Source organism: Ips typographus, linkage group LG3 (genome assembly GCF_016097725.1).
Source record: "Ips typographus isolate SLU linkage group LG3, UJ_Ityp_2.0, whole genome shotgun sequence".
Lineage (NCBI taxonomy): Eukaryota > Metazoa > Arthropoda > Insecta > Coleoptera > Curculionidae > Ips > Ips typographus.
Genome location: NC_138424.1, coordinates 20,455,168 through 20,479,315, shown reverse-complemented (window position 1 = coordinate 20,479,315; position 24,148 = coordinate 20,455,168). Strand labels below are relative to the sequence as shown.

General features: G+C 35.5%; 4 protein-coding genes across 4 annotated transcripts; 3 read left to right on the top strand and 1 right to left on the bottom strand.

Annotated features, from left to right (window-relative positions):
• Nucleotides 1-167: 167 nt before the first annotated feature.
• On the top strand, nt 168-1,240 carry LOC145726731 (uncharacterized). The gene is made up of 3 exons (XM_081975954.1): nt 168-190; nt 251-435; nt 495-1,240. Exons 1-3 carry the CDS (start codon nt 168-170, stop codon nt 1,238-1,240), a joined length of 954 nt encoding a protein of 317 aa, XP_081832080.1.
• Nucleotides 1,241-4,108: 2,868 nt separating this feature from the next.
• Nucleotides 4,109-4,670, top strand: LOC145725980 (cytochrome c-like). The gene has a single exon (XM_081974904.1). It carries the CDS (start codon nt 4,299-4,301, stop codon nt 4,611-4,613), a length of 315 nt encoding a protein of 104 aa, XP_081831030.1. The 5' UTR covers nt 4,109-4,298; the 3' UTR covers nt 4,614-4,670.
• A 7,164-nt stretch (nt 4,671-11,834) lies between these two features.
• On the top strand, nt 11,835-21,741 carry LOC145726964 (major royal jelly protein 9-like). The gene is made up of 8 exons (XM_081976314.1): nt 11,835-11,980; nt 12,043-12,243; nt 14,906-15,099; nt 17,830-17,925; nt 17,976-18,213; nt 18,265-18,446; nt 18,497-18,682; nt 21,545-21,741. Exons 1-8 carry the CDS (start codon nt 11,968-11,970, stop codon nt 21,668-21,670), a joined length of 1,236 nt encoding a protein of 411 aa, XP_081832440.1. The 5' UTR covers nt 11,835-11,967; the 3' UTR covers nt 21,671-21,741.
• On the bottom strand, nt 21,674-23,885 carry Pfdn4 (prefoldin subunit 4). Its single transcript, XM_081976315.1, has 4 exons — nt 23,725-23,885; nt 23,565-23,669; nt 21,951-22,067; nt 21,674-21,891 (listed from the first exon to the last, which is right to left on the bottom strand). The coding sequence occupies exons 1-4, from the start codon at nt 23,758-23,760 to the stop codon at nt 21,742-21,744; spliced, it is 408 nt and encodes a 135-aa protein (XP_081832441.1). The 5' UTR covers nt 23,761-23,885; the 3' UTR covers nt 21,674-21,741.
• Nucleotides 23,886-24,148: the final 263 nt, after the last annotated feature.

Sequence of the window (24,148 nt, the reverse complement as noted above, 5' to 3'; positions counted from 1 at the left end):
TTTGTAGTTTTTTTTAGGTCATTAGATAGGAAATTTAATGGCGATTCCAAAAATGTGCTTAAAACAGTCATTTTCTTACTCCAAGTGGGTTTTATCAGCAATTTTGTCCTTTGAGGTCCTTTCAAACTGTATTTCTGTTAGTTAAAACTTTGACACCACATTTCACAATGACTGTACCAAATTTTGTAATGTTTTTTTAGGTCATTAGAGAGGAAATTTAATGAGGTTTCCAAAAATGTGCTTAAAACAGTCATTTTCTTGAAGAGAGTTTTGTACAACCTTCTAATACAATTTCTAAAACCACCAAACAAACTAAGCAGTATAGCGATATTGAGCTGTTCCAAGGGAGTTTCAGAAAATATTATTCCCTCGATTATCAAAAATCCCTTAGTCAAGCAAGTAATAGTTGGCTGAATAAACCACCGAGCTGGTTTAGTAAGTGTTATTCTATTATTGGTATGTTTTCCAATTTAATTTATGATTATAATTTGTAGCACCACCAAATTCAGGTTCTGAACGAAAAAAAGGTTCAAACAACCTTCCTTTCAGTGAAGGATTTGATGAGTGCTTGGATAACTTAAAACCACAAGTCAATTCTCATGAACTCTCACAAAGTTTAATAGAACAGTTAGGACCTGATATTAGCCAGTTAATAAAAGAATTCACTAAAGAAAACCAGGCACCAAAAGAAAAAATCCTTAACTTTAACTTTAAAGAGCCTACACCGATAAATATTATTAGCGATTATCAAATTACGAGTCCAAACACGGTAAGCAACAATGGCGCAAAGTTAACAGAAAAGTCCCAAGAAAAAACAGTGAGTGAAAATTTAGAGTCAAACAAAGATGAAATAATTGATATTCAACAAATCATTCTAAGCTCTGCTTGTACACAAACAATACTAGAAAATTGCACACAGGATGTGACTGGTCTAGAAAAACCAACTGGGGCAAACAATCCTACTGAAACCCAAAACAAAAATACAGACATATTAAAACGTAGACGCTCTAAAAACCAAAAGAAAACTACTAAACAACAAAAATTGGAGAGTACATTAGAATTTACACCAAATACTCATCAAGACATTGAAAAAACCACTCAAAATACTGAACTGAAAACCAAATGTTACAATATAAAAAAGGATAGTATTCTGTACGGAGATAATTTATTGAAAGAGCTGTTGAGCGATAGAAACGTAATTGTAAAAGCTTGCTGTCCTTACAAACTGTATTTCTGTTAGTTAAAACTTTGACACCACTTTTCACAATGACTATACCAAATTTTGTAGTTTTTTTTTGGGTCATTAGATGGGAAATTTAATGAGGTTTCCAAAAATGTGCTTAAAACAGTCATTTTCTTACTCCAAGTGGGTTTTATCAGCAATTTTGTCCTTTGCTGTCCTTACAAACTGTATTTCTGTTAGTTAAAACTTTGACACCACATTTCACAATGACTGTATCAAATTTTGTAATGTTTTTTTAGGTCATTAGAGAGGAAATTTAATGAGGTTTCCAAAAATGTGCTTAAAACAATAATTTTCTCACTCCAAGTGGGTTTTACCAGCGATTTTGTCCCGAACTGTTCTTTCAAACTGTGTTTCTGGTAGTTAAACTTTGACTCCGCTTTTCTCCCTGACGCAATTTTGACTTGAAAGGACACTGACAAAATCTACGAAAATTACTGTTTTAAGTACATTTTTTGAATCCTCATCAAATTTACTATTCAAAAACATGAAAAAACACTACAAAATATGGTACAGTCAAGGAGAAAAGCGGTGTCAAAATTTAAACTGCCAGAACAAAGTTTGAGAGAACAGTCAGAGAGGTCTGTAAAATGCACTTGGAGTGAGAAAATAACTGTTTTAAGCACATTTTTTAAATCTTCATTAAATTTCCTATCCAATAACATAAAAAATACAACCAAATTTGGAACAGTCAAGGTGAAAAGTCGTTTCAAAATTTGAACTGACAGAAACACAGTGACAGTCAGAGACAAAATCATCTGTAGAACCCATTTAGAGTAAGAAAATTACTGTTTTGAGCAAATTTTTGGAATCCTCATTAAATTTCCTATTCAATAACCTGAAAAAAACGTTAAAAAATTTGGTACAGTCAGGGAGGAAAGCGGTGTCAAAGTTTGAACTACCAGAAACTCAGTTTAAAAGAACAGCCAGGGACAAAATCGTATGTAAAATCCATTTGGAGTGAGAAAATGACTATTTTAAGCACATTTTTGGAATCCTCATTAAATTTCCTATCCAATGGCCCGAGAAACACTACAAATTTTGATATAGTCAGAGAGAAAAGCGGTGTCAAAGTTTTAACTGCCAAAAACACAGTTTGAAAAGACAGTCAGTGACAAAATCGCTTATAAAAGCAACTTAAAGTAAGAAAATTACTGTTTTGAGCAAATTTTTGGAATCCTCATTACATTTCCAATTCAATAACCTGAAAAAACGTTACAAAATTTGGTACAGTCAGAGAGCAAAGCGGTGTCAAAATTTGAACTGACAGAAACGCAGTTTGAAAGGACAGCCAGGGACAAAATCGTATGTAAAATCCATTTGTAGTGAGAAAATGACTATTTAAAGCACATTTTTGGATTCCTCATTAAATTTCCTATCCAATAACCTGAAAAATACTACAAAATTTAGTACAGTCAGCGAGGAAACCGGTGTCAAAGTTTATGAACTGCCAAAAACACAGTTTGAAAAGACAGTCAGTGACAAAATCGCTTATAAAAGCAACTTAAAGTAAGAAAATTACTGTTTTGAGCAAATTTTTGGAATCCTCATTAAATTTCCTATTCAATAACCTGAAAAAACGTTACAAAATTTGGTACAGTCAGAGAGGAAAGCGGTGTCAAAGTTTGAACTACCAGAAACTCAGTTTAAAAGGACAGCCAGGGACAAAATCGTATGTAAAATCCATTTGTAGTGAGAAAATGACTATTTAAAGCACATTTTTGGATTCCTCATTAAATTTCCTATCCAATAACCTGAAAAATACTACAAAATTTAGTACAGTCAGCGAGGAAACCGGTGTCAAAGTTTATGAACTGCCAAAAACACTGTTTGAAAAGACAGTCTGTGACAAAATCGCCTATAAAAGCAACTTAAAGTAAGAAAATGACAGTTTTAGGCACATTTTTGGAATCCTCATTAAATTTCCTATTCAATAACCTGAAAAAACGTTACAAAATTTGGTACAGTCAGGGAGGAAAACGGTGTCAAAGTTTAAACTACCAGAAACTCAGTTTAAAAGAACAGCCAGGGACAAAATCCATTTGGAGTGAGAAAATGACTATTTTAAGCACATTTTTGGAATCCTCATTAAATTTCCTATCCAATAGCCCGAGAAACACTACAAATTTTGATATAGTCAGAGAGAAAAGCGGTGTCAAAGTTTTAACTGCCAAAAACACAGTTTGAAAAGACAGTCAGTGACAAAATCGCTTATAAAAGCAACTTAAAGTAAGAAAATTACTGTTTTGAGCAAATTTTTGGAATCCTCATTACATTTCCTATCCGATAACCTGAAAAAAAACTACAAAAATTGATACAGTCAGGGAGGAAAGCGGTGTCAAAATTTGAACTGCCAGACACAGTATTTGTCATTTATTGGTAATTTACCGGTCGTAATGTGTATTTGACTCCCTGTATATTATTACGTCATTGGATTCAGCTTGTCACAGTCTAATTTACAGATGTGCTGTGCAAAAAGCTTACAGTTGTATACAGAGTGAATAATTCAACAGGAAATTGCAGCAAACGGGTGATTGGTCCACCCCAAAAAATGCACTATTTCAAATGGAACACCCTATATATTACTACGTCGTTTGATTCAGCTTGTTACAGCCTACCACTGCTACTATATGACCTGAAGGAAAAAGCGTACAGTTCTAGAGATATACAGGGTGGAAATTTCAACTGGAAGAATGAAAAAAATGTATAAATTTCATGGCTACGATAGATCCAAAAAAAAATCATGAAAGAACTGTAGTCAAGACGACTAAACAATCGACAGTGATGCCAGTTTGGTTATGTTAATAAGACTCATTTCTGCTCAGCATGAAACACATTTAGAAAGGTAAATCCCGTTAAAGGCACTGACTTGTTTGAACGGAAAATCGACTTTAATGAAAATAAGCCCTAAAAATTGCTATTTTTAAAAGTGATCATCTTTTGAAACTTTTCTAAACCTTGTATAATTTCTACTGACAAGGAAAATACGAAATCGTCATGTTTTGTCACTTTGACAGTTTTGGGTTAACAAATTCCCGTAGAAATTCTGTGAAACATGGGCGATGTAGAAAAAGGTAAAAAACTGTTCCAGCGTTCGTGCGCGCAGTGTCACACCGTCGAAAATGGGGGCAAACACAAGGTGGGGCCCAATTTGCATGGATTGTTCGGACGGAAATCGGGGCAAGCGCCCAACTACACGTACAGTGCCGCCAATAAGGAGAGAGGAGTGGTTTGGAACGAGGACACTCTCAATACGTATTTGACGGACCCGAAAAAGTTCATACCAGGCACGAAAATGGTGTTTGCTGGACTGAAGAAGGAACAAGAGAGGAAAGATTTGATTGCTTATTTGAAGCAAGCCACTGCTTAAATTTTGCTGTTTTATTTTAAAAACTCGATTTTAGTAAATAAATATTAATATTACTGATACTGATTTATATATTAATATTATTATGTTTAACATTTTTGTTAAATTCGAGGATTCCAAAAATGTGGTTAAAACTGTAATTTTCTCATTCCAAGTGAGTTTTACAGGCCATTTTGTCCCTGACTGTCTTTTCAAACTGTGTTTCTTGCAGTTAAAACTTTGACACCGCTTTTCTCTATGACTGTACCAAATTTTGTAGTGTTTTTCAGGTTATTGAATAGGAAATTTAACCAGGATTCCAAAAATGTGGTTCAAACTGTAATTTTCTCACTCCAAGTGATTTTTACAGGCGATTTTGTCTCTGACTGTCTTTTCACACTCTGTTTCTGGCAGTTAAAACTTTTGACACCGCTTTTTTCTATGACTGTACCAAATTTTGTAGTGTTTTTCATGTTATTGAATAGGAAATTTAACGAGGATTTCAAAAATGTGGTTAAAACAGTAATTTTCTCACTCCAAGTGAGTTTTACAGGCGATTTTGTCCCTGATTGTCTTTTCAAACTGTGTTTCTGGCAGTTAAAACTTTTGACACCGCTTTTCTCTATGACTGTATCAAATTTTGTAGTGTTTTTCATGTTATTGAATAGGAAATTTAACCAGGATTCCAAAAATGTGGTTAAAACTGTAATTTTCTCACTCAAAGTGAGTTTTACAGGCCATTTTGTCTCTGACTGTCTTTTCAAACTGTGTTTCTGGCAGTTCAAACTTTGACAACGCTTTTCTCACTGACTGTACCAAATTTTGTAGTGTTTGTCAGGTTATTGAATAGGACATTTAACGACGATTCCAAAAATTTGGTTAAAACTGTAATTTTCTCACTCCAAGTGAGTTTTACAGGCGATTTTGTCCCTGATTGTCTTTTCAAACTGTGTTTCTGGCAGTTCAAACTTTGACAACGCTTTTCTCATGGACTGTACCAAATTTTGTAGTGTTTTTCAGGTTATTGAATAGGAAATTTAACGAGGATTCCAAAAATGTGGTTAAAATTGTAATTTTATCACTCCAAGTGAGTTTTACAGACTATTTTGTCCCTGACTGTCTTTTCAAACTGTGTTTCTGACAGTTCAAACTTTGACAACGCTTTTCTCACTGACTGTACCAAATTTTGTAGTGTTTGTCAGGTTATTGAATAGGACATTTAACGAGGATTCCAAAAATTTGGTTAAAACTGTAATTTTCTCACTCCAAGTGAGTTTTACAGGCGATTTTGTCCCTGATTGTCTTTTCAAACTGTGTTTCTGGCAGTTAAAACTTTTGACACCGCTTTTCTCTATGACTGTACCAAATTTTGTAGTGTTTTTCAGGTTATTGACTAGGAAATTTAACGAGGATTCCAAAAATGTGGTTAAAACTGTAATTTTCTCACTCCAAGTGAGTTTTACAGAGTATTTTGTCCCTGACTGTCCTCTCAAACTGTGTTTCTGGCAGTTCAAACTTTGACAACGCTTTTTTCATGGACTGTACCAAATTTTGTAGTGTTTTTCAGGTTATTGAATAGGAAATTTAACGAGGATTCCAAAAATTTGGTTAAAACTGTAATTTTCTCACTCCAAGTGAGTTTTACAGGCGATTTTGTCCCTGATTGTCTTTTCAAACTGTGTTTCTGGCAGTTAAAACTTTTGACACCGCTTTTCTCTATGACTGTACCAAATTTTGTAGTGTTTTTCAGGTTATTGACTAGGAAATTTAACGAAAATTCCAAAAATGTGGTTAAAACTGTAATTTTCTCACTCCAAGTGAGTTTTACAGGCGATTTTGTCCCTGATTGTCTTTTCAAACTGTGTTTCTGGCAGTTCAAACTTTGACAACGCTTTTCTCATGGACTGTACCAAATTTTGTAGTGTTTTTCAGGTTATTGAATAGGAAATTTAACGAGGATTCCAAAAATGTGGTTAAAATTGTAATTTTATCACTCCAAGTGAGTTTTACAGACTATTTTGTCCCTGACTGTCTTTTCAAACTGTGTTTCTGACAGTTCAAACTTTGACAACGCTTTTCTCACTGACTGTACCAAATTTTGTAGTGTTTGTCAGGTTATTGAATAGGACATTTAACGAGGATTCCAAAAATTTGGTTAAAACTGTAATTTTCTCACTCCAAGTGAGTTTTACAGGCGATTTTGTCCCTGATTGTCTTTTCAAACTGTGTTTCTGGCAGTTAAAACTTTTGACACCGCTTTTCTCTATGACTGTACCAAATTTTGTAGTGTTTTTCAGGTTATTGACTAGGAAATTTAACGAGGATTCCAAAAATGTGGTTAAAACTGTAATTTTCTCACTCCAAGTGAGTTTTACAGGCGATTTTGTCCCTGACTGTCCTTTCAAACTGTGTTTCTGGCAGTTCAAACTTTGACAACGCTTTTCTCACGGACTGTACCAAATTTTGTAGTGTTTTTCAGGTTATTGAATAGGAAATTTAACGAGGATTCCAAAAATGTGGTTCAAACTGTAATTTTCTCACTCCAAGTGAGTTTTACAGGCGATTTTGTCCCTGACTGTCCTTTCAAACTGTGTTTCTGGCAGTTCAAACTTTGACAACGCTTTTCTCATGGACTGTACCAAATTTTGTAGTGTTTTTCAGGTTATTGACTAGGAAATTTAACGAGGATTCCAAAAATGTGGTTAAAACTGTAATTTTCTCACTCCAAGTGAGTTTTACAGGCGATTTTGTCCCTGACTGTCCTTTCAAACTGTGTTTCTGGCAGTTCAAACTTTGACAACGCTTTTCTCATGGACTGTACCAAATTTTGTAGTGTTTTTCAGGTTATTGACTAGGAAATTTAACGAGGATTCCAAAAATGTGGTTAAAATTGTAATTTTATCACTCCAAGTGAGTTTTACAGACTATTTTGTCCCTGACTGTCCTTTCAAACTGTGTTTCTGGCAGTTCAAACTTTGACAACGCTTTTCTCATGGACTGTACCAAATTTTGTAGTGTTTTTCAGGTTATTGACTAGGAAATTTAACGAGGATTCCAAAAATGTGGTTAAAACTGTAATTTTCTCACTCCAAGTGAGTTTTACAGGCGATTTTGTCCCTGACTGTCCTTTCAAACTGTGTTTCTGGCAGTTCAAACTTTGACACCGCTTTTCTCTATGACTGTACCAAATTTTGTAGTGTTTTTCAGGTTATTGACTAGGAAATTTAACGAGGATTCCAAAAATGTGGTTCAAACTGTAATTTTCTCACTCCAAGTGAGTTTTACAGGCGATTTTGTCCCTGACTGTCCTCTCAAACTGTGTTTCTGGCAGTTCAAACTTTGACACCGCTTTTCTCTATGACTGTACCAAATTTTGTAGTGTTTTTCAGGTTATTGACTAGGAAATTTAACGAGGATTCCAAAAATGTGGTTCAAACTGTAATTTTCTCACTCCAAGTGAGTTTTACAGGCGATTTTGTCCCTGACTGTCCTCTCAAACTGTGTTTCTGGCAGTTCAAACTTTGACAACGCTTTTCTCATGGACTGTACCAAATTTTGTAGTGTTTTTCAGGTTATTGAATAGGAAATTTAACGAGGATTCCAAAAATGTGGTTAAAATTGTAATTTTATCACTCCAAGTGAGTTTTACAGACTATTTTGTCCCTGACTGTCCTTTCAAACTGTGTTTCTGGCAGTTCAAACTTTTGACACCGCTTTTCTCTATGACTGTACCAAATTTTGTACTGTTTTTCAGGTTATTGAATAGGAAATTTAACGAGGATTCCAAAAATTTGGTTAAAATTGTAATTTTATCACTCCAAGTGCGTTTTACAGACTATTTTGTCCCTGATTGTCTTTTCAAACTGTGTTTCTGGCAGTTAAAACTTTTGACACCGCTTTTCTCTATTACTGTACCAAATTTTGTACTGTTTTTCAGGTTATTGAATAGGAAATTTAACGAGGATTCCAAAAATGCGGTTAAAACTGTAATTTTCTCACTCTAAGTGAGTTTTAAGGACTATTTTGTCCCTGACTGTCCTTTCAAACTGTGTTTCTTGTAGTTAAAACTTTTGACACCGCTTTTCTCTATGACTGTACCAAATTTTGTAGTGTTTTTCAGGTTATTGAATAGGCAATTTAACGAGGATTCCAAAAATGCGGTTAAAACTGTAATTTTCTCACTCTAAGTGAGTTTTAAGGACTATTTTGTCCCTGACTGTCCTTTCAAACTGTGTTTCTTGTAGTTAAAACTTTTGACACCGCTTTTCTCTATGACTGTACCAAATTTTGTAGTGTTTTTCATGTTATTGAATAGGAAATTTAACGAGGATTCCAAAAATGTGGTTAAAACTGTAATTTTCTCACTCCAAGTGAGTTTTACAGGCCATTTTGACCCTGACTGTCTTTTCAAACTGTGTTTCTGGCAGTTAAAATTTTTGACACCGCTTTTTTCTATGACTGTACCAAATTTTGTAGTGTTTTTCAGGTTATTGAATAGGAAATTAAACCAGGATTCCAAAAATGTGGTTAAAACTGTAATTTTCTCACTCCAAGTGAGTTTTACAGGCGATTTTGTCCCTGACTGTCCTTTCAAACTGTGTTTCTGGCAGTTCAAACTTTGACAACGCTTTTCTCACGGACTGTACCAAATTTTGTAGTGTTTTTCAGGTTATTGAATAGGAAATTTAACGAGGATTCCAAAAATGTGGTTAAAATTGTAATTTTATCACTCCAAGTGAGTTTTACAGACTATTTTGTCCCTGACTGTCCTTTCAAACTGTGTTTCTGGCAGTTCAAACTTTTGACACCGCTTTTCTCTATGACTGTACCAAATTTTGTAGTGTTTTTCAGGTTATTGAATAGGCAATTTAACGAGGATTCCAAAAATGTGGTTAAAACTGTAATTTTCTCACTCCAAGTGAGTTTTACGGACTATTTTGTCCCTGACTATCCTTTCAAACTGTGTTTCTTGTAGTTAAAACTTTTGACACCGCTTTTCTCTATGACTGTACCAAATTTTGTAGTGTTTTTCATGTTATTGAATAGGAAATTTAACGAGGATTCCAAAAATGTGGTTAAAACTGTAATTTTCTCACTCCAAGTGAGTTTTACAGGCCATTTTGACCCTGACTGTCTTTTCAAACTGTGTTTCTGGCAGTTAAAATTTTTGACACCGCTTTTTTCTATGACTGTACCAAATTTTGTAGTGTTTTTCATGTTATTGAATAGGAAATTTAACGAGGATTCCAAAAATGTGGTTAAAACTGTAATTTTCTCACTCCAAGTGAGTTTTACAGGCGATTTTGTCCCTGATTGTCTTTTCAAACTGTGTTTCTTGCAGTTAAAACTTTTGACACCGCTTTTCTCTATGACTGTACCAAATTTTGTAGTGTTTTTCAGGTTATTGAATAGGAAATTTAACGAGGATTCCAAAAATGTGGTTAAAACAGTGATTTTCTCACTACCAGTTGGTTTTACAGACTGTTTTGTCCCTGACTATCCTCTACTGTGTTTCTGACACAGTATGGTACAGTACGTCCCTGAATTTTTTCAGATTTTTCCCTTACCAAGTAGAAGAGATACAGGGTGAAACATAATCAGGGAGGTAAAAACCGTTAAAGTACTAAAATCTCCCAAAAATTTTGTTGCAAAAGCAACCAACAAAACCTTCAGTTAATATTATTTGGCAAATTGGCCTAACGCAAACCAAACGATTTCCAGTCGATAAGATGGGCCCGGAGAGTAGCGAGGAGAGGGGCAGCCGCGTCGTACCGGTAACAGACTGGCGCAAACCGTTTTCGTGATTCTAGAACATTCAGTCTCGAGTAGCACGTCAGCAAGAACGCAAGAATTACCGCCGCTCCAGGTCAATAAAACTACGTAGCTTTTTTCAGTTTCTTTTTAATAAAGGCCGCACCAGGCATAATTACCGATAATTACCGATCCAGGCAAATGTGTTGAAAATCTGACTAAGATCTGTGCATTTCTTTAGTACAGATTGGTCTTAAAGTTACCTGTATACCTAATAAAATTTATACCTGTAAACGCGACAGTAAAAAAGGTGTAAAGTGACCTAGGAAAACTGATCTACAAAGTGAAGTGCCAGCTGAATCTGCAACCTGTAACAGTAAGTTGTTTACAGAACGAATAAGTGATTGTGTGCGTCAGCGTCATTCAAAACAAATAACAAGTGTTTAACACTGATTTTCGTTGTAACCGAAGCCATTATTTTAACGTTGTTTTTAATGGTAACAAGTGTGTAGCTACCATTTAGAAAAATTGAAATAGGTTACACGACGTAACCAAAAGAAAGTGTTTTTCTTTTTACCTGTTTATATATAGTTTTAAGGCTGATTTGAAAACTAACCTAAATAAAATCGACTGTCTTTGTTACTGTAACAGTCAACCAAAAAATAGACAAACCTTGTCAAAATTTGTCAACAGTATGAATGTTGTTGTATGAATGGTTAGTATTTAAGTTTACTTCAATAAACATTGAGTGTTTACATTCAGCAGAGTGTTATTTCGCCACAAGAAGCAGCCAGCCCCTTTATTTCAGTTCGCAATCGATTATGTACGTGACTGTACACAAATATAAATAAAAACAACAAAATAACGCACTTGTAGTTGTACGAACTAGTAGTCGGCAATATACAAATTTTTTTTTTCTAAAACAAAAATTGTAAGAAATTTTTGAAAATAGTATTAATTAACCATTTACTATAGTGTGTTAGTGCATTTCACACCCTGTCTTTCTTGGAGATTGTACGGAAAAATTCTGAAAACAATCAGGGGCGTACTTGCAAGACCACTGGTTAAATTACAGGCCACATTACAGCACCGTACTCGTTAAATGCAAAGTGGGGTAAATTTTCAAAAATTTCGTCACTTTTACCTAGTTGAGATATGTTTTAAATCCAATAACTTTCAGTCTCATTCACCCTGTATGAGTGTCAATTTTTTGATTGGGAATTCACCATTTTGTAACAAACCCAAAAAAAATATTGAAATCCACAAAGCACATGCATTTAGGATGCATTTAACTCGCTTTTCCACTATTTGTCTTGAAAACCTTATTATTCTTCTAATTTGTTTTGTATTATTGTCGTTAGTAGTTTCAGAGTGCAACAATAATCAGTTACCATCAATAATCAGTGTCATTAAAAAAAAAACAATTTAAAGCTTGCATTTAAAAGGTGGTATAATGGGTTCATTTACATACTCAATTCTGAAATTGTAGAATAGGTACTTAGGCAAAACCACCTGTGATAATAAGGCTTACATCCATTAGCTTATCATTTCAATAACATTTATAAGTAAAAGTGCCAATTAGACAACTTTACTAGTTTTGATTTAACGTTGTCACTAATAGGACAATATGTTGGTGAACAGTAAGCACAAATCCCTACTAAACGAATACAAAAATATTATTTACATACAGTGGAATTTTTAGGGATTTTTGTATGTTTAGTGGCGTTACTAATTAAAATCACATCAGCAAGCCATAAGGAGAAATACAATTTTGAACTTGTCTATCAATGGAAACAGATTGAATACAAGTTTTCGAGTGAACAGGAACGATCCAAGGCGATTGCGAATGGAACTTTTAATGTTGGGAAAATTGTACCTGCTGACGCACAATACACTTATGAAGGTAATAATGTATTGTGATCTATCCTATCCATGGAATTTTTACATTTGTCTCCTGTATACAGGGTGTCTCTAAAAAGGTAGTAGGAAAATTTGACCAGTAAATTACTGGTAAATTACAAATACTTTGACACCGCTTTTCTCCCTGACTGTACCAAATGTTGTAGTGGTTTTTCAGGTTATTAAATAGGAATTTTAATGAAGATTCCAAAAATGTACTGAAAACAGTCATTTTCTCACTCCGTGAGTTTTACAGACTATTTTGTCCCTGACTGTCCTTTTAAACTGTGTTTCTGGCAGTTCAAACTTTGACAACGCTTTTCTCACTGACTGTACCAAATTTTGTAGTGTTTTTCAGGTTATTGAATAGGAAATCTAACGAGGATTCCAAAAATGTGGTTAAAACTGTAATTTTCTCACTCCAAGTGAGTTTTAAAGGCGATTTTGTCCCTGATTGTCTTTTCAAACTGTGTTTCTTGCAGTTAAAACTTTTGACACCGCTTTTCTCTATGACTGTACCAAATTTTGTAGTGTTTTTCAGGTTATTGAATAGGAAATTTAACGAGGATTTCAAAAATGTGGTTAAAACTGTAATTTTCTCACTCCAAGTGACTTTTACAAGCCATTTTGTCCCTGACTGTCTTTTCAAACTGTGTTTCTGGCAATTCAAACTTTAACAACGCTTTTCTCACTGACTGTACCAAATTTTGTAGTGTTTTTCAGGTTATTGAATAGGAAATTTAACGAGGATTCCAAAAATGTGCTAAAAACTGTCATTTTCCCATTCCAAGTGGGTTTTACAAGCAATTTTGTTACTGACTGTCCTTTCAAACTGAGTTTCTGTCAATTTAAACTTTGACACTGCTTTTATCTCTGACTGTACCTGAGTTTTCTGTGTTTTTATGTCATTTGGTAGAAAATTTAGTGAGGATTCCAAAAATGTGCTAAAAACTGTCATTTTCCCATTCCAAGTGGATTTTACAAGCAATTTTGTCCCTGATTGTCCTTTCAAACTTTGACACCACTTTTCTCTCTGACTGTACTTGATTTTTTTGTATTTTTTATGTCATTTGATAGCAAATTTAATGAGGATTCCAAAAATGTGCTAAAAACTGTCATTTTCCCATTCCAAGTGGGTTTTACAAGCAATTTTGTTACTGACTGTCCTTTCAAACTGTGTTTCTGTCAATTTAAACTTTGACACTGCTTTTATCTCTGACTGTACCTGAGTTTTCTGTGTTTTTTATGTCATTTGGTAGAAAATTTAGTGAGGATTCCAAAAATGTGCTAAAAACTGTCATTTTCCCATTCCAAGTGGGTTTTACAAGCAATTTTGTCCCTGATTGTCCTTTCAAACTTTGACACCACTTTTCTCTCTGACTGTACTTGATTTTTTTGTATTTTTTATGTCATTTGATAGCAAATTTAATGAGGATTCCAAAAATGTGCTAAAAACTGTCATTTTCCCATTCCAAGTGGGTTTTACAAGCAATTTTGTTACTGACTGTCCTTTCAAACTGTGTTTCTGTCAATTTAAACTTTGACACTGCTTTTATCTCTGACTGTACCTGAGTTTTCTGTGTTTTTTATGTCATTTGGTAGAAAATTTAGTGAGGATTCCAAAAATGTGCTAAAAACTGTCATTTTCCCATTCCAAGTGGGTTTTACAAGCAATTTTGTCCCTGATTGTCCTTTCAAACTTTGACACCACTTTTCTCTCTGACTGTACTTGATTTTTTTGTATTTTTTATGTCATTTGATAGGAAATTTAATGAGGATTCCAAAAATGTGCTTAAAACTGTCATTTTACCATTCCAAATGGGTTTTACAAGCGATTTTGCTCCTGACTGTCCTTTCAAACTGCGTTTCTGTCAATTTAAATTTTGACACTGCTTTTCTCTCTGACTGTGGCTGATTTTTGAGTGTTTTTTATGTCATTTGATAGGAAATTTAATGAGGATTCCAAAAATGTGGTTTTCCCATTCCATAATTTTAACTAAGTTGGTTTTACAGGCAATTTTATCCGTAACTGTCCTTTCAAACCGTCTTTCTGACAGTTTATATTTTTACACCACTTTTCCCGCTGATTTTATCCGATTTTGTACTGTTTTTTTATGTGATTAGATAGAACGTTTAATGGGGATTTCAAAAATGTGCTCAAAAACATGATACGATCACTCCAAGTGGGTTTTACAGACCCTGACTGTCTTTTAAACCGGGTTCAATCACAATTTCACTGATTTGAAAATTTGTCTATCTATCTAGAAAACGGTGAAAGTTACGAAACATTTGCAAGGGACCAAAAATGTTCCCAATCAACTTCTTAATTCGGCACCGTTTTTGCTTCCAGTATACAGGATGTGCATGAAAAGTATGGTGATTATACCCCTATACGCATTTTTTTAGATAGAATTTTTGCTCAACACCACGAGAAAGAGGAGCTCAAAACGATGCTTTTGAGTGGTTGAACCACCCTGAACTCCCAAAAATAACCGAGTTACAGAGTGTTCAAATTTCAAACCCCAACTTCAACTGATTTGAAAATTTGTTGCATGAACCCAGTTTTTCTTAAATAACTAGAAAATGATGAAAATTACAGAAAATTTGCAAAAGACCAAACATGCTATTCCTTTTGAAAAATGTCTGAAATATTTTATCTCGTATAGGAATAACGGGTAAGGAAAGAATATTTGTGTCAACTCCCCGATTGACTGCCAGAGGAGTACCGGCCACTTTGGGGACGATTACCAACGAAACCAGAGATGGTAATCCTGTAATCGACCCTTATCCTTCATGGTCCTGGCAACTGCAACCCGAAAAGTGTAATTACCATAGAATTGTTTCGGTATTTAGAACTTGGGTATGTCATCAAGCTGTCCATTTTAACCTGAAACAGTAATATCTAATTATTTATAAAGTGTAAGAGAAAGTATTTATAAAACTGACAACTCAAACCTTATGAAGTGCTAGTTCTGTAGGTGGTAGGGAAGAGTGCGGTGAAACAGGTTGGGGAAAAGACTGAACCTAACCTGAAAATTTCAGCTCGATCACTCTAACCGTTCCTGAGATACGGCAAAGTTTAACTTTGGCGTCCTCTAGCGGGCTTATTAGGAAACTTAACGCGCTCGTTCAAACGTCATTCGATAGCTCTGGCCATCCTTTGCAAACGCCCCAATCACAAGCCTACAAAAAGTTTGAAATAACGGAGTTGTTAACGATTTTCTGTGATGGTGCACTCTGTCAAAGTTGCCTTAGGCCATCCTCTACCTAGCCTCCTAGTTCCTGAGATATGGCAAAGTATAACTTTGGCGTCCTCTAGTGGGATAATTAGGAAACTTAACGCGCTCGTTCGACCGTTATTCGATAGCCCAGATCATCCTTTACAAACGCCCCAATCACATGCCTACAAAAAGTTTGAAATAACGGAGTTCTTAACGATTTTCCGTGATGTCCACCTTGTTCACCATTTAGGTCCTTCAAGACGAGTTGAAAAGGTTTTTAATTTTTTCCCGCTAAACGCGTCCCCGTACAACAAAAATGTATAGAAGGTCAAAGTTGCCTTAGGCCACCTTCTACCTAGCCTCACAATTTCAGCACTATCCGTCTAACTGTTCCTGAGATATGGCAAAGTGTAAGTTTGGCGCCCTCTAGCGGGCTTATTAGGAAACTTAACGCGCTCGTTCAAACGTCATTCGATAGCCCTGGCCGTCCTTTGCAAACGCCCGAATCACATGCCTACAAAAAGTTTGAAATAACGGAGTTGTTAACGATTTTCTGCGATGTCCACCTTGTTCAACATTTAGGTCCTTCAAGAAGAGTTGAAAAGGTTTTTAATTTTTTCCCGCTAAACGCGTCCCCGTACAACAAAAATGTATAGAAGGTCAAAGTTGCCTTAGGCCACCTTCTACCTAGCCTCACAATTTCAGTACTATCCGTCTAACTGTTCCTGAGATATGGCAAAGTATAACTTTGGCGCCCTCTAGTGGGATAATTAGGAAACTTAACGAGCTCGTTCAAACGTCATTCGATAGCCCTGACCATCCTTTGCAAACCCTCCAATCACATGCCTACAAAAAGTTTGAAATAACGGAGTTCTTAACGATTTTCTGCGATGTCCACCTTGTTTAACATTTAGGTCCTTCAAGAAGAGTTGAAAAGGTTTTTAATTTTTTCCCGCTAAACGCGTCCCCGTACAACAAAAATGTATAGAAGGTCAAAGTTGCCTTAGGCCACCTTCTACCTAGCCTCACAATTTCAGCACTATCCGTCTAACTGTTCCTGAGATATAGCAAAGTGTAACTTTGGCGCCCTCTAGCGGGCTTATTAGGAAACTTAACGCGCTCGTTCAAACGTCATTCGATAGCCCTGGCCGTCCTTTGCAAACGCCCCAATCACTTACCTACAAAAAGTTTGAAATAACGGAGTTCTTAACGATTTTCTGTGATGTCCACCTTGTTCAACATTTAGGTCCTTCAAGACGAGTTGAAAAGGTTTTTAATTTTTTCCCGCTAAACGCGTCCCCGTACAACAAAAATGTATAGAAGGTCAAAGTTGCCTTAGGCCCCCTTCTACCTAGCCTCACAATTTCAGCACTATCCGTCTAACTGTTCCTGAGATATGGCAAAGTGTAACTTTGGCGCCCTCTAGTGGGATAATTAGGAAACTTAACGCGCTCGTTCAAACGTCATTCGATAGCCCTGACCATCCTTTACAAACGCCCCAATCACATGCCTACAAAAAGTTTGAAATAACGGAGTTCTTAACGATTTTCCGTGATGTCCACCTTGTTCAACATTTAGGTCCTTCAAGAAGAGTTGAAAAGGTTTTTATTTTTTCCCTCTAAACGCATCCCCGTACAACAACAATGTATAGAAGGTCAAAGTTGCCTTAGGCCACCCTCTACCTAGCTTGACAATTTCAGCACTATCCGTCTAACTGTTCCTGAGATATGGCAAAGTGTAACTTTGGCGCCCTCTAGTGGGATAATTAGGAAACTTAACGCGCTCGTTCAAACGTCATTCGATAGCCCTGGCCGTCCTTTGCAAACGCCCCAATCACTTGCCTACAAAAAGTTTGAAATAACGGAGTTCTTAACGATTTTCCGTGATGGTGCACTCTGCTCTAGGTCCTTCAAAAGCCAGCTTGAAACAGATTTCACCATTTTTCAGCTTAACGAGTCAACGTACAACAAAAATGTATAGAAGGTCAAAGTTGCCTTTATAATTAATAAATTAATTAAAAATAATTAATTAAACAACCCAAAATAATAACCCCTAATTCGTGAGATATTAACGAAAAACGGGGTCCGTCAAAAATGTGTGTTTAAAACGTTTTTGTACTTGTTTTAGACTAATTTGGGGACGGGGAATTCATTTTTAAAGTCAGTTTGACAGTATCTGTCACCCGCTCTTTAAACCCCCATCCTCCCTCTCTCAACAAGCAGGAAAACACTTGGAATCACTAACGCAGTTAGATCCAGACAAAACACTTTTATTTCTGGTCTCTAAACATCCAGCCTGGTGTCTGTTTCTTCAAAATATTACATCTAAGCTTTTTGAACATACTCTAAGTGTGTAATTTCTTTTCTAAGGCTGACGAATGCGGACGTCTATGGATTGTAGATTATGGAATAATAGGATCAGAATACGTTTGTCCACCTCAAATACTGGCCTTTGATTTAAAGACGGTAAATACACTTTTGTCCTGAAAAAACTGATTAACCCACGAATATTTAAGGATCAATTACTGTACAAGTATGAAGTACCATACAACCAATACCAGAACACATCCTGGTTCATATCGCCAATGGCTGAAATCGAAAGTTTCGACCATAATTGCATAAACACTTGGTTGTATATAGCCGACACTAATGCCCCATCACTGCTAGTGTACAGTTTGAGGCAAAACACTTCTTGGAGAATCCAAGACCGAAGTTTCGACCCAGATCCTAATTACAACGTTTACAGCATTGGAGGTTTGGGTATTTTTACTTGAAAACTGTTAAAAAAGTGTGTAAATTTCACAGGTGACAATATCACGTTGGCTGACGGAATTATAACGGTCGCCTTAAGTCCAAAATGGGATGGACATGACAGAAAATTGCATTACCACGCCATGTCCAATATCCGAGAATCATGGGTGTATGTGAAACACCTGAAAAATCCACGGAATTTTTTGGTTCTCTACGGATCTCCTCATTTATTTTATGTAATTTGTCAAAAAAAAAGCAAAATTAGCATTTTAGAACTAATTTTCAGACCTACAATGACACGAGAAACCAACAGTCAGCAACCGAGGCTACGGATAAGTACGGCAACGTTTACTTTTCACTTTTAATCGACGTGAAACTGGTTAAATGGAACCCAAACACTCGGTATATCAATGACAATTTTAAGGTTATAGCTGATGATTACGAAACAATGCAATTTCCTACTGGGTTGAAGGTAAGTTTGTATATCAAAATGATGTTATAAAAGTTGAACTACGAACTAGTTATACAGGGTGTTTGTGACTTATAATATATGTGTCAAAAAGCACTCAAATAAGTCACAAAATCCAAATTGTTTGAGGATAGAAAGTACAAACAACGGCAAAGTGGCATATAAACTGTGGATGACAAAGTGCCCCCTAGCGGAGCTAGCTTATATTGTCTAAAGTGTCAATATTACTTTGGAAGCAAATGTAGTTTTAAAAATCGCTAGTTATACTGAAGTGACAGCTGTCAAATTTTGTACAATTGTTTTCCTGAATCCGGTCTCAATTAATGTATGATAAGTGTCAACGTTAAACCTTCACAGTTTCACAATTGTTGACTTAATCCAGAATTTACAGTCACAGTTGTCAAATTTAGGACAGTTATACAGTATTCAGATTCAGATTCAGAAAATTATGAAACCAACTAACGTTGTGATTTGTGGGATAATATAATAAAAAATATAATAATAATAAATCTTTCTCTAAAAACGACTAGAAATTCAAAATTTTCTAGTAGCATAGCATGTCAAATTTAGTTCGAATATTATCACAAATTAAGCTGACAGCTGTCAAAATACTGAGATCCATATGCTGTAGTCTTTTATATCTCTCCAGGAGTCTAAATACAATTAATCTTTCTTTCAAGCAAAATTTCAGGTAGCATCAAAGTGACAGCTGTCAAATTTGGTCTAGAGTTTACGTCACGTGACAGCTGTCATAACGGTCGAAATCCGTTCACCACCGGCGAACCTGAACTAACACCAAAACTATAAAATTGAAAATAGTTGCTTATTTGAAAAATTACACTGGTCGTGTTTACATAATAAAGCTCCATGGAGCAAATTTGACAGTTGGGAGGTTAAGTAGCACTTATAAATATTATATCCAATTATAATACTTTGCTTGCGTCACGTGACAGCTGTCATAACTATCAAAACCCGCTTACAAGTGACCTGAATGTATAAAATGTCAAATAGTTGTGTTTCTTTAAGGAGTTACACTGTATAAGTTGTGTTTACAGGTTCATGGAACCAAATTTGAAAGTTGGGACGTTAAGGGACACTTTAATACTTTTTTGCATCACGTGATAGCTGTCATAACTGTCAAAATCCGCTTACAAGTGACCTGAATGTATAAAATGTCAAATAGATGTGTTTCTTTGAGGAATTACACTGGAAAATGTGTTTAAAGCTCCATGGAGCCAAATTTGACAGTTGGAACGTTAAGGGACACTTTAACACTTTGCTCGCATCACGTGGCAGCTGTCATAAGTGTCAAAACCCGCTTACAAGTGACCTGAATGTATAAAATGTCAAATAGATGTGTTTCTTTAAGGAGTTACACTGTAAGTTGTGTTTACAGCTTCATGGAACCAAATTTGAAAGTTGGGACGTTAAGGGACACTTTAATACTTTGTTTGCATCACGTGGTAGCTGTCATAAGTGTCAAAACCCGCTTACAAGTGACCTGAATGTATAAAATGTCAAATAGATGTGTTTCTTTGAGGAATTACACTGGAAAATGTGTTTAAAGCTCCATGGAGCCAAATTTGACAGTTGGAACGTTAAGGGACACTTTAATACTTCGTTTGCATCACGTGGTAGCTGTCATAACTGTCAAAATCCGCTTACAAGTGACCTGAATGTATAAAATGTCAAATAGATGTGTTTCTTTGAGGAATTACACTGGAAAATGTGTTTAAAGCTCCATGGAGTCAAATTTGCCGGTTCGGACGTTAAGGGACACTTTAATACTTCGTTTGCATCACGTGGCAGCTGTCATAAGTGTCAAAACCCGCTTACAAGTGACCTGAATGTATAAAATGTCAAATAGATGTGTTTCTTTGAGGAATTACACTGTAAGTTGTGTTTACAGCTCCATGGAGCCAAATTTGAAAGTTGGGACGTTAAGTGACACTTTATTACTTTGCGTGTGTCATGTGACAGCTGTCATAACTGTCAAAACCCACTTACAAGTGACCTGAATGTATAAAATGTCAAATAAATGTGTTTCTTTTAGGAGTTACACTGTAAGTTGTGTTTAAAGCTCCATGGAGCCAAATTTGAAAGTTGGGACGTTAAGTGACACTTTATTACTTTGCGTGTGTCATGTGACAGCTGTCATAACTGTCAAAACCCACTTACAAGTGACCTGAATGTATAAAATGTCAAATAAATGTGTTTCTTTAAGGAGTTACACTGTAAGTTGTGTTTAAAGCTCCATGGAGCCAAATTTGAAAGTTGGGACGTTAAGTGACACTTTATTACTTTGCGTGTGTCATGTGACAGCTGTCATAACTGTCAAAACCCACTTACAAGTGACCTGAAGGTACGAAATACCAAATAGATGTGTTTGCTGTTTAAGATGAGTGCTGAATGAGTTTTGACAGTTGACAGCTGTTAGGTGACGTAGGAAACATACCAAAAGTGTTACTTAGCCGAATTTGAAGACGACGCTTCAAATTTCATGTTTGGATTGAGGTAAAAATAAGCAGTTATTCACAACCGACGAATAATGGCAAATTACTGAGAATTTAACAAAGAAAAAATATTGAAAATTCTGAGAAACATTTGTAAAACAAAATTTTTGATAATTTACAGTTTTCCGTAAATTCTTTGTGGTAAAAATCTCTATTTGTGGCTCAACTTTAGAGTTCACTAGCTCAACTAGGGGACACTTTCTAACTGCAGTTTATATGACAATTTGACGTTTATTTTGTATGGACTTTTCGTCCTTTAAGTATCCTACAATCAATTTGGACCACCCAGTATATCAAACACGACTTTGTTTGATTTCCATTATGCAGTTCCAACTATAAAAATGAATTTCAGGTTTTGCCCTATAAAAACACAACACAAGAAGTCCTTTGGATGTTTTCAACAGCTTATCAACGATTCGAAGCGGGAACTTTAAATGGAAATACCACAAATTTCCGCCTTTTTAAGGCAAAACTGTAAATCGACTCTACTTACAAGCCTTTATTTAAATAAAAATTGAAAAGAGAATAAACTCATACTACTTAATCAAATTAGTCGTCTGCTTCCAGATTAATGTGACTGCCAAATTTCCCGTACAAATGTCCTTTCAGTTCCGCCATTCGGTCCTTGATTTCCTCGGTTTTGCCCTTCAAAGCTGAGATTTCGTCGCCAATTTTCTCTTTGGCTTCTTCTAAGCTTTTCTACAATCAAGTCAAATGGTTTTGCTCGGTAAGAATTCAGAGTGTATAAGAATACTCACTTGAGTAGTTTCCAAATTTTGGTAAATAAACACTTCACCCACTAAATAAGGTATTTGCTCATCATCGTCGAATAATGCAATTTCGTCGCATGCATCTTCGATGCTTTTTAGATCGTTCTAGAAAAAGTTAATAGATGTTAAATGTCAGTCTAATGTGTAGGCTGGGAAAACTCGCTTGACTTTGACGCCCCCTATCGGCAAAACCTTAACACCAACCAACAAACTTTTATACATCAATAGAAAGCCTGTTTAATTGGCTGTCCATTGACATATAAAAATCCTAGACAAGTGAAGGAAATAAGCAAGTAAATTAAAGTTAAAGCAAAGAGTGTCAAAATGGTTGTTGGATAACTTGCCTTACTTTGACCCCCTTTACCGGCCAAACTCTAAAACCAACCAACCAACTTTTATACATCAATGGAAAGCCTTTTTCATTCTCTATCCATTGACATATAAAAGTCCTAAATAAGTGTAGGAAATAAGCAAGTAAATGAAAGTTAAAGCAAAGAGTGTCAAAATGGTTGAGCTGGATAACTTGCCTTACTTTGACCCCCTTTACCGGCCAAACTCTAAAACCAACCAACCAACTTTTATACATCAATGGAAAGCCTGTTTCATTCTCTATCCATTGACATATAAAAGTCCTAGAAAAGTGTAGGAAATAAGCAAGTGAATCAAAGTTAAAGCAAATAGTGTCAAATGTGTAGACTTGGAAAACTCGCTTGACTTTGCCGCCCCCTATCGGCAAAACCTTATCACCAACCAACCAACTTTTATAGATCAATGGAAAGCCTGTTTCATTCTCTATCCATTGACATATAAAAATCCTAAATAAGTGTAGGAAATAAGCAAGTTATTCAAAGTTAAAGCAAAGAAAGTCAAAATGATTGAGCTGGACAACTTGCCTTACTTTGACCCCCTTTAGTGGCCAAACTCTAAAACCAACCAACCAACTTTTATACATCAATGGAAAGCCTGTTTCATTCTCTATCCCTTGACATATAAAAGTCCTAAAAAAGTGTAGGAAATAAGCAAGTAAATCAAAGTTGAAGCAAAGAGTGTCAAATGTGTAGAGTTGGAAAACTCACTTGACTATGACGCCCCCTATCGGCAAAACCTTACCACCAACCAACAAACTTTTATACATCAATGGAAAGCCTGTTTCATTCTCTATCCATTGACATATAAAAGTCCTAAATAAGTGTAGGAAATAAGCAAGTTATTCAAAGTTAAAGCAAAGAAAGTCAAAATGGTTGAGCTGGATAACTTAAGTTATTTTCTTTCTGTCTTTAATGGCCAAACTATAAACCAACCAGTCAATTTTTATATGTTGATGGAAAGCCTGTTTATTTGGGTGTCCATTGACGTATAAAAGTCAAGCAAAGGTAAAAAAAAACAGTCAAAATTGTTGGTTGGAATTCTGCTCTCCAAATGTTTGGTTTTGGATCTTTTTGCCAAAACCCAAGACAATAATGCATTTTGAAGAACTGTACCATTTAAAATAACATAGAGATGACAACATAATAAGTGAATAGACTCTATGTATGTTTCTCAAGATTCAAGTATAGACATTATGATGAATCGACTTTGAAACTCAAATTTTAAAAAACCTACTTCTTTGACTTTAACATCTTCTCTCAGATCCTCCAATTTGGCGTTTAGCCTGGCAAAAACGTTAATTTTCTGCTGGTCTTCATAGGAAATGTGCACATCTGAATCCTAAAAAGTGGTAAAATAACTTCCAGTCTGGGTTAGAAGGTGAACGTAAACTTACAGGTTGAAATGTGCCTTTTCCACTGTTTGCAGCCATAATTTTAAGTAATTTTATAAATAAAAAACAGGAAAACCTTCAGGGTATTTCAATCAAAACACCAAATTAGGAAAACAAGAAAAATGAGTACAAAAGGGGAATAGGAAATCTGACGTTTCTAGGTTATGTTGACTGAAAACTGATTATCTTCTTTTCTTTAACTTTTTAATATTTTTGCCTATTCGTGTCCCCATTTAAACCGTCCTACTTTACACTCAGACTGTAACAATACCAGTAAAAAAGTTACAGTCTAAATAACGATTAACTGAAGCTTGGTTGAAAGTTAAAGTACCCAAGGCAATTTAGGAACGTTCAAACCACACGGTTCAATTAATTTCGGAACGTGCTCTTTGCAGTCTGTTTGCCTGGTTGCCTACCATTTGTGGTC